Here is a 14,591-nt window from a genome sequence, read left to right on the forward strand (position 1 = left end):
AAAACATTTACATCATGGTCACAAGTAAAAGACTCAGAGGCAGGAAACTTATCACATTGTGGCTATCTCTGTTGAATAACACACACATATACGTTTCCGCACTTTTACATATATAACTTAGTTTAAATATATATATATATATATATATATATAAATATATATAGATGCTATATTACCAAAGTATTGGGACGCCTGCCTTTACATGCGCATGAACTTTACTGGCAGCTTTAGTCTGTAGGGTTCAATATTGAGTTGGCCCACCCTTTGCAGCTTTAACAGCTTCAACTCTTCTGTGAAGGCTGTCCACGAGGTTTAGGAGTCTGTCTATGGTAATTCTTCCAGAAGCGCATTTGTGAGGTCAGGCACTGATGTTGGACGAGAAGGCCTGGCTCGCTGTCTCCACTCTAATTCATCCCAAAGGTAATGTCACAGTACATGTTGGCATTCATGGTTCCCTCAATGAACTGTAGCTCCCCTGTGCTGGCAGCACTCATGCAGCCCCAGACCATGACACTCCCACCACCATAGGCTGACTGAAGGCAAGACACACTTGTCTTCGTACTCCTCACCTGGTTGCCGCCACACACGCTTCACACCATCTGAACCAAATAAGTTTATCTTGGTCTCCAGGACATGGTTCCAGTAATCCATATTCTTAGTCTGCTTGTCCTCAGCAAACTGTTTGCAGACATTCTTGTGCATCATCTTTAGAAGAGGCTTCCTTCTGGAATGACAGCCATGCAGACCAATTTGATGCAGTGTGCAGCGTATGGTCTAAGCACTGACAGGCTGACCCCCCACCCCTTAAACCTTTGCAGCAATGCTGACAGCACTCATACGTCTGTTTCCCAAAGACAACCTCTAGATATGATGCTGAGCACGTGCACTCAACTTCTTTGGTCGACCATGGCGGGGCCTGTTCTGAGTTGAACCTGTCCTGTTAAACCGCTGTATGGTGTTGGCCACCGTGCTGCAGCTCAGTTTCAGAGCCTTGGCAATCTTCTTATAGCCTAGGCCATCTTTATGTAGAGCAACAATTCTTTTTTTCAGATCCTCGGAGAGTGCATGAGGTGCCATGCTGAACTTCCAGTGACCAGTATGAGAGAGTGAGAGCGATATCACCAAATTTAACACACCTACTCCCTATTCACACCTGAGACCTTGTAACACTAATGAGTCACATGACACCGGGGAGGGAAAATGGCTAATTTGGCCCAATTTGGACATTGTCACTTAGGGGTGTACTCACTTTTGTTGCCAGCAGTTAATACATTAATGGCTGTGTTGAGTTATTTTGAGGGGACAGGAAATTTACACTGTTATACAAGCTGTACACTCACTACTTTACATTGTAGCAAAGTGTCATTTCTTCAGTGATGTCACATGAAAAGATATAATAAAATATTTACAAAAATGTGAGGGGTGTACTCACTTTTGTGACATAATCTCTCTCTCTCTCTATATATATATATACATACACACACACACACACACAAACACACACAAACAGTATATACAATATATACATTTCTATTAGGAAATGTTTATTTTCTTTTAAGAAATATTACCAAGAGCACCCTCCAACAAAGTGGGACTTTAAAGCCGAGTTCCACTCAAAAGTGGAACATCCGCTTTAAGAGGTCCTGACCCCTTGACAGGTCCTGAACCACATTTGGCATGTCATTTTTTTTTGGGGGGGGGGGCAGGTACCTATTTTTGACAGGCACCCACTTTCACTCGGGCCGCCTAAACGGCTTGAGCGGAAGTTCTCGTCTTCCCCTCCCTCCCTGCAATCTTCTGGGACTCATCACAGGTCCCAGAAGATTGCCCATCCATTCAGGACGCACAGCGGGACTCGCGGGTGCCCACAGCTGGGTGCCCACACTAGAGATGCCACAGGGAGAGAACCGAGGCTCCCCCCCGACCACATCACTGGACCGCGGGACAAGTGATTATGTGTTTATTAAAAGTCAGCAGCTACACTTTTGTAGCTGCTGACTTTTAATAAACACAAAAGCCAGTGGAACTCCGATTTAAGGGTGGGTTCCCAACGAATGCGGATGCAGCTCACAGCAGGGATCTGGGGTGTCCATGAACCAGGCCAGAATTTTTGCCTGAATTCAGATCTGTAACGGAGCCAAAGACGCACAAGTCCCCTGTGCAATCCGCTCCGCAGCCATCCAGGAGCTGTGTGAACCGGCCCCATTGAGAGCCGGTCACAGGCTCCTGACACGCGAATTGGATGCGGGGAAACCCACATCCAATTCACAATAGCGTGAACCCAGCCTTAATGTACCCACAAGGAAATAAAATATGCTCAAAACACAAAGTATTTTATCAATAAGTTATTTATTTATTTTTTTTCCGTAATAATAAGTTATTATTGTTTATTAATTATTTAAAAAAGTGAAAGCTAGTCAGCCTTCAGCATAGATTAAAACCATATACGGTATTTATTCATATATAATACCATATGATATACAGATTTAAAAAAAATGATAATTTGAAAGATTTTAAACGCCCCATATTGGTCAATGCGTTTTGTGGTCTGTTGCCGTTTCCACAGTCCAGGTGATAATGAGTGTAGTTGTCTGAAGTATGTCCAGTTGGTCTATCAAAAAAAAGTAATGCAATACAAAATATCAAGACACCTAAACACATTGGGACAGATTTACTAAAACTGGAGAGTGCAAAATCTGGTGCAGCTCTGCATAAAAACCAATCAACTTTTGTCAAAGCGTAACTGAACAAGCTGAAGTTAGAAGCTGAGTGGCTACCATGCACAGATGCACCAGATATTGCACTCTCTAGTTTTAGTAAATCAACACCATTATGTTTATTACATTACATCATTAATGTGCTAAGATGTCCTGATACAGTGTATTTGATTACATAAATGGTATCGCATCACCCCACATGGGTAATGTGCATAACCATATTTTGCAGCAACGTGCATTACAACAGCTAAAGGGTGTGAATGGTGCTTGACTGCCTATTCACACCACTGCTTTGCCCAACACACAGTACCTGAGTTTGTGCTCAGAGGTGTCATTTGTTGTGAATCAAGCCCTAATGTACCTCCAATATTCATGCAATGCAGTTCAGCACAATGGATTGTGTTCTGCAATAAAATGCAGCTTGCTCCATTTTCACATACATTGCTGTGCATTTTAGGTCATTCCTTTTGAATCTGCCATTTAACTTGAGTCATTGTGTGTGTTGCTGCACATGTGGGTTGTGGTGTGAATGAGCCCTCAATGTACCAGATGAGCTATGACTTGCAGGCAGTGTGCAGGGGGTCACATTGTACAACTGGCAGAATCTGCTGCTGAGTAAGGCTGACACTTCCTATAAGGTAGTTGTAATGGCAATGTGGTTTGACTCATCACATGACCATCTGCTCAAAAGTTGCTGTCACACAGTTTACAAAATGCGGAGAACAGCTAAATTCCAGAGGAAATCAGAGAAGTAAGTCAAAGGGGATCCCCTACTCACGCACTGCTTGTAATGGGTAACGTCCTAGCTGAGGTCTTGGAATCATTCATCCATGGTTCTAGATTTTACAGCCTGAGGTCAGTTGTAAAAACCTGATCAGGATTTCTCATTGGGCCTTAAAGGAATGCTGTACTAGGAAACGTGGAAGCTGCCATTGCTGACTTGAAAATGCTATCTGTTTGGTTGTCTTTGGCTTCAGTGCTTTGGAGACACTGACCTGGAACAAGCATGCAGATCAGGAAAGATATTGTGAAGTTAGAATGCCTGATTTGCTTACTTATAGCTGAGGAGTTCACTAATGCCAGCATCCCTATTAGTACAAATTTCCTTTGAAGATCCCATAAAATCACAATTTCCCAATCTAATGTTCATAGGAGTATCCACAGATACTCTCAGCCAAGGTTCACCAGGAGAAATAGCAACTGGGCAAGTTAGAAACCTTGCTTGATTGTTGTCCTCCTCTAAGCTTTAATTGTGGAATTGTTTAATTGGGTATGTTTTGCCTTCGACGGTAAAATCTGTTTGACCATGTTGGATATGGGAACAAGTGAGGCACAGTGTTTTGCGACACTGAAACATCCCTATGAGGGGGATGAGACAAAGGGTATTGGTGGGGTGGGTGAAGACAGACTTAAGTTTGCTTGGAGCAATCAAATTTTTAATGTTGGAGGATTTTCTGTAAGAGACCTTGGGTATGGGGGGAATGGTGGATTTTAAGTGTGGGTCCTCTAGCACAGGGCTTGACAAATTTTCCTGAAATCTAGGAGCCAGCTAAAAAAGTTAGGAGCCAGTTTTTTTTTTTTTTTTTTAAACTAACAACCAAGCTTTATTTAATAAAACGGATACTAAATTTACACATAAATACGGCTAGAACCCCACTCTCCTCTAGCGCAATTGGATGAAAACAGACTGTCTGTCTCTTTCCATCCGATGCCATCTGATCCGATCCACGGGATGGATAGAAAATAGAACCACCATCCGTCTGCTTTTGGAGGACAGGATCAGATGGCGGCAGATTACTGCTCCATAGAGGAGAATGAAGGGTCCGATCAGGTCTGCCTGAAAAACTGACAGGCGGACCTGATCAGACAGCCTGGGTGAAAGGGGCCTTCAGCTGTGGCATGGCGATGAGGGAAAAAAAAAAAAGATATTATATATATATATATTATTATTTTTTTTTTTAATAGTAATAATTGGGAAAAAAAATATTTATTTTTTTATTTTTTTTAATAATTAAAAAGAGAAAAATATTATTTAGTTTTTACATTTAAAAAATAAATTAAATTAATAAATAACCACACTCCCTGTCAAAGGTAACTAACTGGACAGGGAGATGGTAATGCATTGTGAACAATCAGGCAGTGGAAACAGTAATTACAACAGTCATTACTCCCGGCCACCACAAGAGGGCGCCAGTTCCCCATTGGAAGCCTCTCATCTCAAGTAGGCCGAAAAGCCGGGGCCTCAATTTTCGGACGGCCCGGAAGTCCGTGCACTCCGTGCGTGGAAGTCCGTGCAGAAATGACAGGACACCTTCTGCAGGGCTGCCCAGGCGCCAGGTCGCTAATTCTAGTCGCAAATGCGACCTGGCGCCCGGGTTTTGTCGAGGCCTGCTCTAGCAGGATGGACCAGTGTTTTTGATCTTTTCCATTCTTCTGTATTTAGTATGAAACTGTGTAGTGAACCGTAGAGGTTGGGGCGGTGGACTCTGTGGATGAGATGAGGTATGGGAAACATTAGAATTATACTGTTGAAGGTAATGTGAGTGGGCTTGTTGGACCAGGGGTGAGGGGTAACCTTTATCTAGGAATTTTTGGGCCAAAAGATATAATAATTCATTCAGTATATATTCCCAATGCATCGCTTTAGGTTCTTCCTTTTTCCCCCTCATCCCCCCCCCCTTATATGTTCTTATTAGTCCATTCCCAGCTTTACATCTTTCCTCCGCTGTTCACATCTCCTTGTGCCGCTTTGCTTTGTCTTAATTTGTCCCTGCTGAGCCTCTGTAATATGTCCACTGAACTACTGGCATAAATACCCTTATCCAAAATGGCCCCTGCACGGCCTGAAGAAGGAGCGCATGCTCCGCAAACGCGTCGCCGTTCGATCCATACCGTGTCTCCAGGAAGTGATGTCATAGCCCTCCGACCTGCGGACCCAGGCTGCTTCACCACCGCCGAGGATTAGCACGTTCCCTGCCTCTCAACAGGAGATCGCTGCTCATCCCCTACAGCGCAAGCTCCACAAGCAAATCGGAAGGACACCCTGGATGAACCCTGGATGAACACTACCCAGATCCTCTATTGTTTTAAGATGCCTGCTTTTAACGCACCTTTGTGAGTAACACTCTTTTAAATTAATATTAAATACCTGCATTGCTACACTTAGATTGGCGCTTGGTCTTTTCTTCTCTCTTTTTTGGATCCATACAGGGTTACTTCACCCTTCAAAGCCTGAAGCCATCAAAGTGATCTAGCAATTTCACTGGACTTTGTCATTTGCATTTGCCCATATCTAGACTACTGCAGCAGCTCCTGCAGTCCGATTGCGCCAATCTCTCCCCCTTTCACCACACTTGATATGTCCACTTTCTGGGCGGCCTCGCCCACATCATGCCCACTTTCTGGGAGGTCCCACCCAGATCACACCCACTTTCTGAATGTTCCTGCTATTAATTATGTGGGAACCACCTGCTCATTGCCTCCTCAGCTTTTTTGATTTGCTGCGCATGTTCAGTAAACTTAAATAATGGTGATGCTATAATCCAGCCTGGGACACAGAATCGTGGGGGACACACGACAGAGATTCAGGACTGTGCCAGCAAATCTGGCCTTTTGGCTAAGATCAAGTGGTATTTGTTCTTAACAGTGTCTGGTAGGGGAGCTTCACCACCATTCCGACTTTTGGGCTGGGATGTCTGCCTATATAGTATCCCTGCTGGTATTATAGGGGTCCTAAGGGATCCTCCCCATGGGAAAGAAACCAAATTAAGCTCCCACTGGGTAAAGTAGGGGTCAGAAGTATTTCCCTAGTGTGGAGGATTCTAAAGGCCCAGTGCTTCCTGATTTAAACTATGCTACCTTGTCAAACTGAGGTCCTGGAAAGGCAGAGGACCCATGGTATCAAACGCCCCCTTGGTGTGGCATCCTGGGGATGCTGGGGTAGCACTATGGGTTTGTGACCCCACCGTGTAAAATGGTACTAAACCATGACACTTTACAGCTTTTTTTTGCACCACGCCTCATGGGCTAGAGACTGGGGGCAATTTTTGTTACCAGGCTGCAAGGCCCAGCCATTGAACCTGTACTGGCACTCTTTTTTGTTATCCTATTAATTTTCTCTCCATATGTGTGTCATCTCCACTTATATATATGCCTTTTTCCCTTGGACTGTAAGGTGTGGGTCTTTGGGCCTGCACTGAAGTTGAGGGGAAGGATGTGTAGCACTTAGGTTCCTCCATCCTCTTGGGAGCCACTGACCTAGTACTTGCTGGCCAACTTTCTTTAACCATGAGGAGCATGGTCCACTGGGCCTTTTGGCTAGGTGGGCTTAAGTGTGCCTTGCCTCCATCAGGAGTCTTGTACCCCAGGAAAGGTCCTTCCTCTTGACACACCCTAGTGCACTTTTTTTGTGTGGGTTCACATACACTTTTTTGGTTTACTTTTAGTGCTTGCTTTTGTGTCCTGGGGGCTTGGAAATTTATACCCATCTGCTTCCATAGGGGTGTAAGGCTTGGCTCAAATGCTTGGGATTGGATGTATCACTTCTGACTCCCCAAAATTGTCTATAAAAAGTTATAGTGTCTCTGTGGTATCCAGAAATATCTTGTCCTTTTGTAAGTATTTGTATTGGTAGCTGTTACTATTTCAAAATGTATCCATGATCAAAGAAAAGTATGAAAGATGAGTCTGCTATCCACCATTTGGTCACATTCACATATCTACGGGATAGTTAACTAGACCAGAAACAAAAGTGAAACTGATTTTTTTAGATAGGTAGAATGCAAGGAAACTTTTACACAAAGTTTCTTTACCCTTTTTACCACACCCACCAAGCAAGTGTAGCACACCCTACCCCCTCATAAGCTTTATACTTACCTAGAACCCAAAGCAATGCCCATTATATTGTTTAATTGGCCAATGACAATAATCCAATTAACCCTTGTATGTGATGTACAGCCCCAATTGTCTCCCATCCATCTACTAGCTCGATAGACGTGTAAGGGGCTAAGCTACACATGGATACCACAAACAGCTGCTGTAGAAACAAGATGAGCTTCTGTGGCCACCCTTGGCCCAAGAGCATCCATGTTGTATGAGGGATATAAAAAGCTAGCAGGGTAGAGTCTGGCCAGTACACTCTATGGGAAGAGATAGCCTGCAGCCAGGAAAGATGTAAACTACAATGATACTTGGATGCTTCCCCTACTGAGGGAAGCCTGGAAACTTCTCCCTGTTTGGGAGGTAAGAGAAAGGGCATGCCTTATGTGTGGATGCCAGGACATTATCTCCGTAGGCAGGGCATTGATCTCTCTCAGTGGATCCTCTCTTTCTAAAGACTTGTTTGGGTTACTTAGCCAAGCTATTGTGCCGCCACCTAGGAAGTGGCTGAATATACAAAACCTTGTTTATTTGAACTGTTAAATAAAGCAATACAAAAAAAATGCACCCATTTGGACATTGTGTAATTCCTGACAAGCAGGAACGTCTCGTGGAACTTTCCTGTATACTTTAAGGATGTAAGGTCCCTGGCCTCAGGCAAAGGGTCGGATAAGCAACGATATCCTTGTCAAGCCAGGCTGGTTCCCTTTTGGGGGTTCTAGAAGGGAAGAGCCAGTGGAGGGCCATCCTAGGAGTAGAACCCAGAAGACCCCATGCTAAAAGGTTACCATGTGCCAATGCCACTACTCACTGTCAGGCTCCAGATAATTAGAAATGTTTACATGCTGTCCCACCATATAACACACCTTTCCTTACCTCCCATGTAGCTCCGTTCATCAACCTGGAGTGCAGAACATTCCAGGTATGGGAATGGTAGAGCATATGATCCCCCCCGCTCCCTCTTTCACTCCTGTAATGGTGCTGGGTTGTTTGGGCACTCAGAGCTGTCACATGGAGTCAGAAAGAAAGTCCTCAGCTCTGTTTGAGCTTCAGCCAACCGCTAGCTCAGCATTGTGGTACCGAGATAGAATTTTCATCCCTGTGTAAGCTCAAATTAGAGTGACTTAATGCTTACATACAGCTTCCTCTTGTCCGAAAATCAAGCAAATGTATTTTCCAGCACACTGGACACTTCCATACACTTCGCTCTAATGAATTGTGTGAAGAAAAAATGGCCCACTATGGCAACAAAGCCACTATTACAAACTGGTTGCTGTCTATCAGTAAAGGAACTAGAAGTTCCAGCTATCCCTGCTAGACCAAGCTTGAACTTATAGTTCGTCCACTACTGGAGAGCGAACAGTGGGAGAAAGTAACTATAAAGCAGGGGTGTCCAAACAATGGCCCTCCAGCTGTTGCGGAACTACACTTCCCATGAGGCATTGTAAATCTCTGATATTCACAGACATAACTAGGCATGATGGGAATTGTAGTTCCTGAACAGCTGGAGGGCCATAGTAAAAGTGATTGTCACTGTGTGGAAAAAAAAATTCTTCCACATACCTGGCACTGTATTATTAGAGGCCATTGAGAAGATCATATATAAACAATTAACTCCCGACATGGCTGGAATAGTCGGTGCTGAATTTTGGACATAGACCTTGAGACCGAGAGGGATCATCCCCTGAGAGTTTCCACCATGGATCCAGATCCATGGCTTCAAGCTGGTTGCCTTCTAGCGGTGAAGGAGCTGCAAGTAACAGAAAGCCCTGCTAGACAGAACTTGTAGTTAGTAGTAGTAGTTGTTGTAGTTCCTTCACCTCTGGAGAGAAACTAGATGGAGAAGGTTGCTACAGAGTGATTCACATTAACTGCTTCTGCATATCTGGCAGTGAGTTATTTAATGGACATCAAGAGCATCAAGAGCAGAAAAAGATGTAGATGGCGCAGAATTTTGGGCCTAAATCTTGAGATTTGGAGATGTCACGCCCTAAAAAGTTTCCCACTATTGCATCACAGACGCTTTTTCAAGATGGTAAAGAAATAAGAAGCTCTCTTTTTGCAGTTCTCACAGACTTCCAAAATGTGGTCTCCTTGGTTAGATACTTTAATAAGTCCTGATCAACCACAGATGTAAACCCAGATTCTCTACTAAACATTGCCTTCCCTTCCCCCTGGTTCACATCAGTGCGGCTTTAAAATCACGCTACTTCAGTGCGATTTCAAAGCCGCAGATCAGTGTGATTTGGACCTCCAATTTCATTGCGGCTTGCAACTTATTTTAACAGCAGTCTATGCAATTCCCAATACAGGAGAAATGGCCGCACACCAAACGATGGCTCACGATGAAAGGCTTTATTAAACAAGGATGCAAGGTACAGCAAAATGGATGTATTTTTTTTTTGTTGTACCTTGCATCTTTGTTAAATAAAGCCTTTCATCGTGAGCCATCGTTTGGTGTGCGGCCATTTCTCCTGTATCCTGTTTGCGGTGGCGATCCGAGGTCCTGTATCCATAGCTGGCTGTGAAGCTCCAACTGCCTGAGCGGTGTACATCTGTTTCTCTATGCAATTCCCAATGAAACTACAAAAAGTAGCGCGGGAATGATTTGAACATTTAATTGCTGGGAATGGGGGGGGGGGGGGGGGGGGCGACGACTGTCAAATTGCTTGACGAATCGCACTGCTGTGAATCAGGGCTGAATCCCCATTTGTAATGTCTCTCCAAGGCCACTTATCTTTACCTCTCGACTACCTCATCTCTTATCACCCCTTGTAATCCTTCACTGTTATATTTCTCTTTCTCACCTTATATCCCTCTCGTCAGTGTTCTTCGGTTATCTCTTTCTGTTCTCGTTGCTTGCTGCCCAACCTCTAGTGCTGTTTACATTGAATATTTATGTGTACATTTGGAGTTCTCTATGTTATAATTAATTGATTGTAATATATCACTACTTCTTTCATAAAGACTTGAATTAAAATATCGAAATGGAACCGAAGGTATCAGCAGAACCAAGCTAGAGACATCGCACCCTAAAAATTCCCTGCTCTGTTACCATAGCCAGTTTCTCAAAATAAAGGAACTACAAGCATAGGAAGTACCAGCAAGCTAGTAGTCGTACTATGTACCAGTTTCTGTGCTGATAGAGGCCAACCAATGGAAGTAGGTTGTCCCTAGTATGGTACTGTAGTAGTTTCTGTGCTGATAGAGGCCAACCAATGGAAGTAGGTTGTCCCTAGTATGGTACTGTAGTAGTTTCTGTGCTGATAGAGGCCAACCAATGGAAGTAGGTTGTCCCTAGTATGGTACTGTAGCCAGTTTCCCAGGTTGGTAGTTTTCTAGCAGTAAAGAAATTATAAGTATCGGCAAGCTAGCATTGAAGGAACTACACCTAGTCATGTCTCTGCTGCTGGAGGCGAGCTAATTGGAGAAGGTTATCCCTGCAATGCTAACCTTTACCAGTTTCTCAACCTGGTAGCCCTCCAGTGTTAAAGGAACTACAAATACCAGCAAGCCAGTAGCCCTCCAGCAATAAATGAACTATGAGTACTTGTGTCTCTGCTGCTGGAGGCCAACCAGTTGGAGAAAGTTGCCCCTTCTATGGTATTGTAGCTGGTTTCACAAGCTGGTACCCCTCTATCAGTAAAGGAACTACCAGTACCAGCAAGTCAGTAGCCCTCCAGCAATAAAGGAACTACAAGTACTTGTGTCTCTGCCACTGGAGGCAAACCAGTTGGAAAAGATTGTCTCATCTATGGTATTGCAGCCGGTTTAACAAGCTGGTACCCCTCTAGCAGTAAAGGAACTACAAGTACCAGCAAGTCAGTAGCCCTCCAGCAATAAATGAACTTCAAGTACTTGTGTCTCTGCTGCTGGAGGCCAATCAGTTGGAAGAAGTTTGTCCCTGCTATGGTACTACAGCCAATTCCTTAAGCTGGTACCCCTCTAGTAGTAAAGGAACTTCAAGTACCAGCAAGCCAGTATCCCTCCAGCAATAAAGGAACTACAAGTACTTGTGTCTCTGTGATTGGAGGCCAACCAGTTGGAGAAGGTTGTCCCATCTATGGTATTGTAGCTGGTTTCACAAGCTGGTACCCCTCTAGTAGTAAAGGAACTACAAGTACCAGCAAGCCAGTAGCCCTCCAGCAATAAAGGAATTATGAGTACTTGTGTCTCTGCTGCTGGATGCCAATCGGTTGGAAGAAGGTTGTCCCTGCTATGGTAGTACAGCCAGTTCCTTAAGCTGATACCCCTCTAATAGTAAAGGAACTACAAGTACCAGCAAGCCAGTAGCCCTCCAGCAATAAAGGAACTACAACTATTTGTGTCTCTGCTGCTGGAGGCCAACTAGTTGCAGAAGGTTGTCCCATCTATGGTATTGTAGCTGGTTTCACAAGCTGGTAACTCTATCAGTAAAGGAACTACAAGTACCAGCAAGCCAGTATCCCTCCAACAATAAAGGAACTTTGAGTACACATGTGTCTGCGGCTGGAGGCCAATCAGTTGGAGAAGGTTGTCCCATCTATGGTATTGTAGCTGGTTTCACAAGCTGGTACCCCTCTAGTAGTAAAGGAACTACAAGTACCAGCAAGCCAGTAGCCCTCCAGCAATAAAGGAACTATGAGTACTTGTGTCTCTGCTGCTCGAAGCCAACCAGTTGGAGAAGGTTGTCCCATCTATGGTATTGTAGCTGGTTTACAAGCTGGTACCCCTCTAGCAGTAAAGGAACTACAAGTACCAGCAAGCCAGTAGCCCTCCAGCAATAATTGAACTTCGAGCACTTGTGTCTCTGCTGCTGGAGGCCAACCAGTTGGAGAAGGTTGTCCTATCTATGGTATTGTAGTTGGTTTCACAAGCTGGTACCCCTCTAGTAGTAAAGGAACTACAAGTACCAGCAAGCCAGTAGCCCTCCAGCAATAAAGGAACTACGAGTACCTGTGTCTCTGCCGTTGGAGGCCAACCAATAGGAACAGGTTGCTATAGAGTAGTTCTAGGCAGCGCGCTCATTGTAAACAATAACTGATTGTACGTACTTGGCAGACAACGTGTTAATGGAGCCCGTCACGAGCATCATTGCGGCCAGGATTAGCTGGTACGACGTCCAGGCCATGTTTACTGCTGGGCTACCAGGGGTTCCCTTCGACCGAGGCTGCTGGAAGAGGGATGCACCTTGTTTGTGAACAGATTAAATACAGTAGAAGAAAGGATGGTGGTTTCCTGTACGAGCAGACTGTGCAGTCATGTGACCGGCGAGTCAGCTGTAACCCATAGAGGGAGCGTGAGACACAGCGTGCATGTGTGTGTGTGACGTCATCTGCAGCCACTGGCAAGTGATTAGGACTGCCAGTCTCTGCTTCTGCAAAAATAGCTAAAAAAGAGGAAAAAGAAACGTTCCATCTGTTGCACTGCATTGCTTATTTAAAGTATCGGTCACAGATATTTCAACGTTTGGTAGATACTGGAGAGCTAAACCACCTGACAGTCTCTTTGGGAAAGTTCTGCACTGAATTCCTGGCTATGCGCACCTGCTGTGCCCATTATAAGAGGCTCCCGCCACCCCTCCTGGTGTTTTCTATTTATTTTATATTATGGAGGATATAACACATAGGTTGGCAGGGAAATCTAAATTTCCCAGATGGACAGAAACAGAAATCTGGAATTATGTAGGTTTCTCTTTTGGTGCATCTAAGACAATGGTCTCCAAACTGCGGTCCTTTGCTTGCCTTCATATGGCCCTTGAAGCATTATTCTTGGTAATAAAACCAACACTAGGGCACTATTTCTCCCCACTGACACCAACTATTTCTCCCTCTAATACCAAAGATGGGGCATTTTTTAAACTCACTGGTCACAGTCCAGCCCCCCTCAATTCTGAAGGAGAGTAAACTGGCCTATTGCTTAGAAAGTTTAGAGACCCACTGACACCAACAATGGGGCACTATTCTTTCCTCTGACACAAGGGTGTACCTAGAGTATTTGGTACCCGGAGCTGATCCTTTTATCTGGCAACCCCCCCCCCCCCCTCCCAGGCAGGCAGGTGATGCACCGCATATCAACGTGTCATCAAGTGATGTCGCGTGTAGCGCCTCCGAGCACTGCGGCCCGGAACCCCCGGCGGCCAGGCCCCTCCTCCTCTGCAAAATGGCGTCGACTGACCTGAGGCACCAGACAGAAATACATGTAACTGCCAGCGGCACACTTACTATTTGCTACTGCCAGGGGCATTGCTAGGGTTGGTGTCACCTGGTGCAGTAAAACATAGGGTCACTCCCCCCCAAAAAAAATGATTTTTCTGTTTTCTGAAAGTATGCCAAAGGTGAAGCATTTGGGACTTTTGGTGCACTTTCAGAAAATGGGATGCACTCCATCCCCTCTCAGGTACAACCATGTGTCTGTCTCCAGCTCCACATGCCTCACCATTCCTAGCAATGAATCTGCCCACCTCCTTATTCATCTTTATCGGGGCTTTATTCAACTTCTTCACCGACCTGGCCCCTCTCTATGCAGTGCGGGCCACCATTTCTGACCATACTATGATCATGTCAGGGAAGGAAGACCTAAGTAGCAGAAAGTCCAGTTTCACATCCCTAATCAGTTCCCTCATTAAACATAGACCTAAGTCGTTCCCACCAGCATGTAAGACCAAAACATCCAGCGGTCTGTCCAGCCGAGAAAATCGGTGAACCTCAGGTGTGACCCTCTGCCATAGTATCCCTGGTACCCCAATCCATCTAACAATGCCCTCCTCTCTTGAAACTCCCAACTGCTGTCTATTGGGCCTAACCTCCTCCCTCTTTTCAGAACACATAAGAGTGCTCCAGAATCCAGATAAGATACTGGGAAAAATCTGTAAAGACGTAAAGATAACCATGCACCAACTGAACCGGAAGTTATGGCAACAAACAACATAAATAATACAAAGAATGTTAGGAAAAACAGACAGAAGGAAACACACCACCCATCACTGATAGACTACAGCAGGTGAGGCCGCACATA

General features: G+C 44.8%; 1 protein-coding gene across 1 annotated transcript in view; it reads right to left on the bottom strand.

Annotated features, from left to right (window-relative positions):
* The window catches only part of SLC35F6 (solute carrier family 35 member F6), a 49,791-nt gene extending 36,955 nt beyond the window's left edge, over positions 1 to 12,836 (bottom strand). The window contains exon 1 of the mRNA XM_082251186.1: positions 12,629 to 12,836. Within this exon, the coding sequence (XP_082107312.1) occupies positions 12,629 to 12,705 (77 nt within the window). The 5' untranslated portion in view covers positions 12,706 to 12,836. The remainder of the gene's footprint in view (positions 1 to 12,628) is intronic.
* Positions 12,837 to 14,591: the final 1,755 nt, after the last annotated feature.

The sequence above is a fragment of the Pelophylax lessonae genome (genome assembly GCF_965119305.1).
Source record: "Pelophylax lessonae genome assembly, chromosome: 3".
Taxonomy (NCBI): Eukaryota; Metazoa; Chordata; class Amphibia; order Anura; family Ranidae; genus Pelophylax; species Pelophylax lessonae.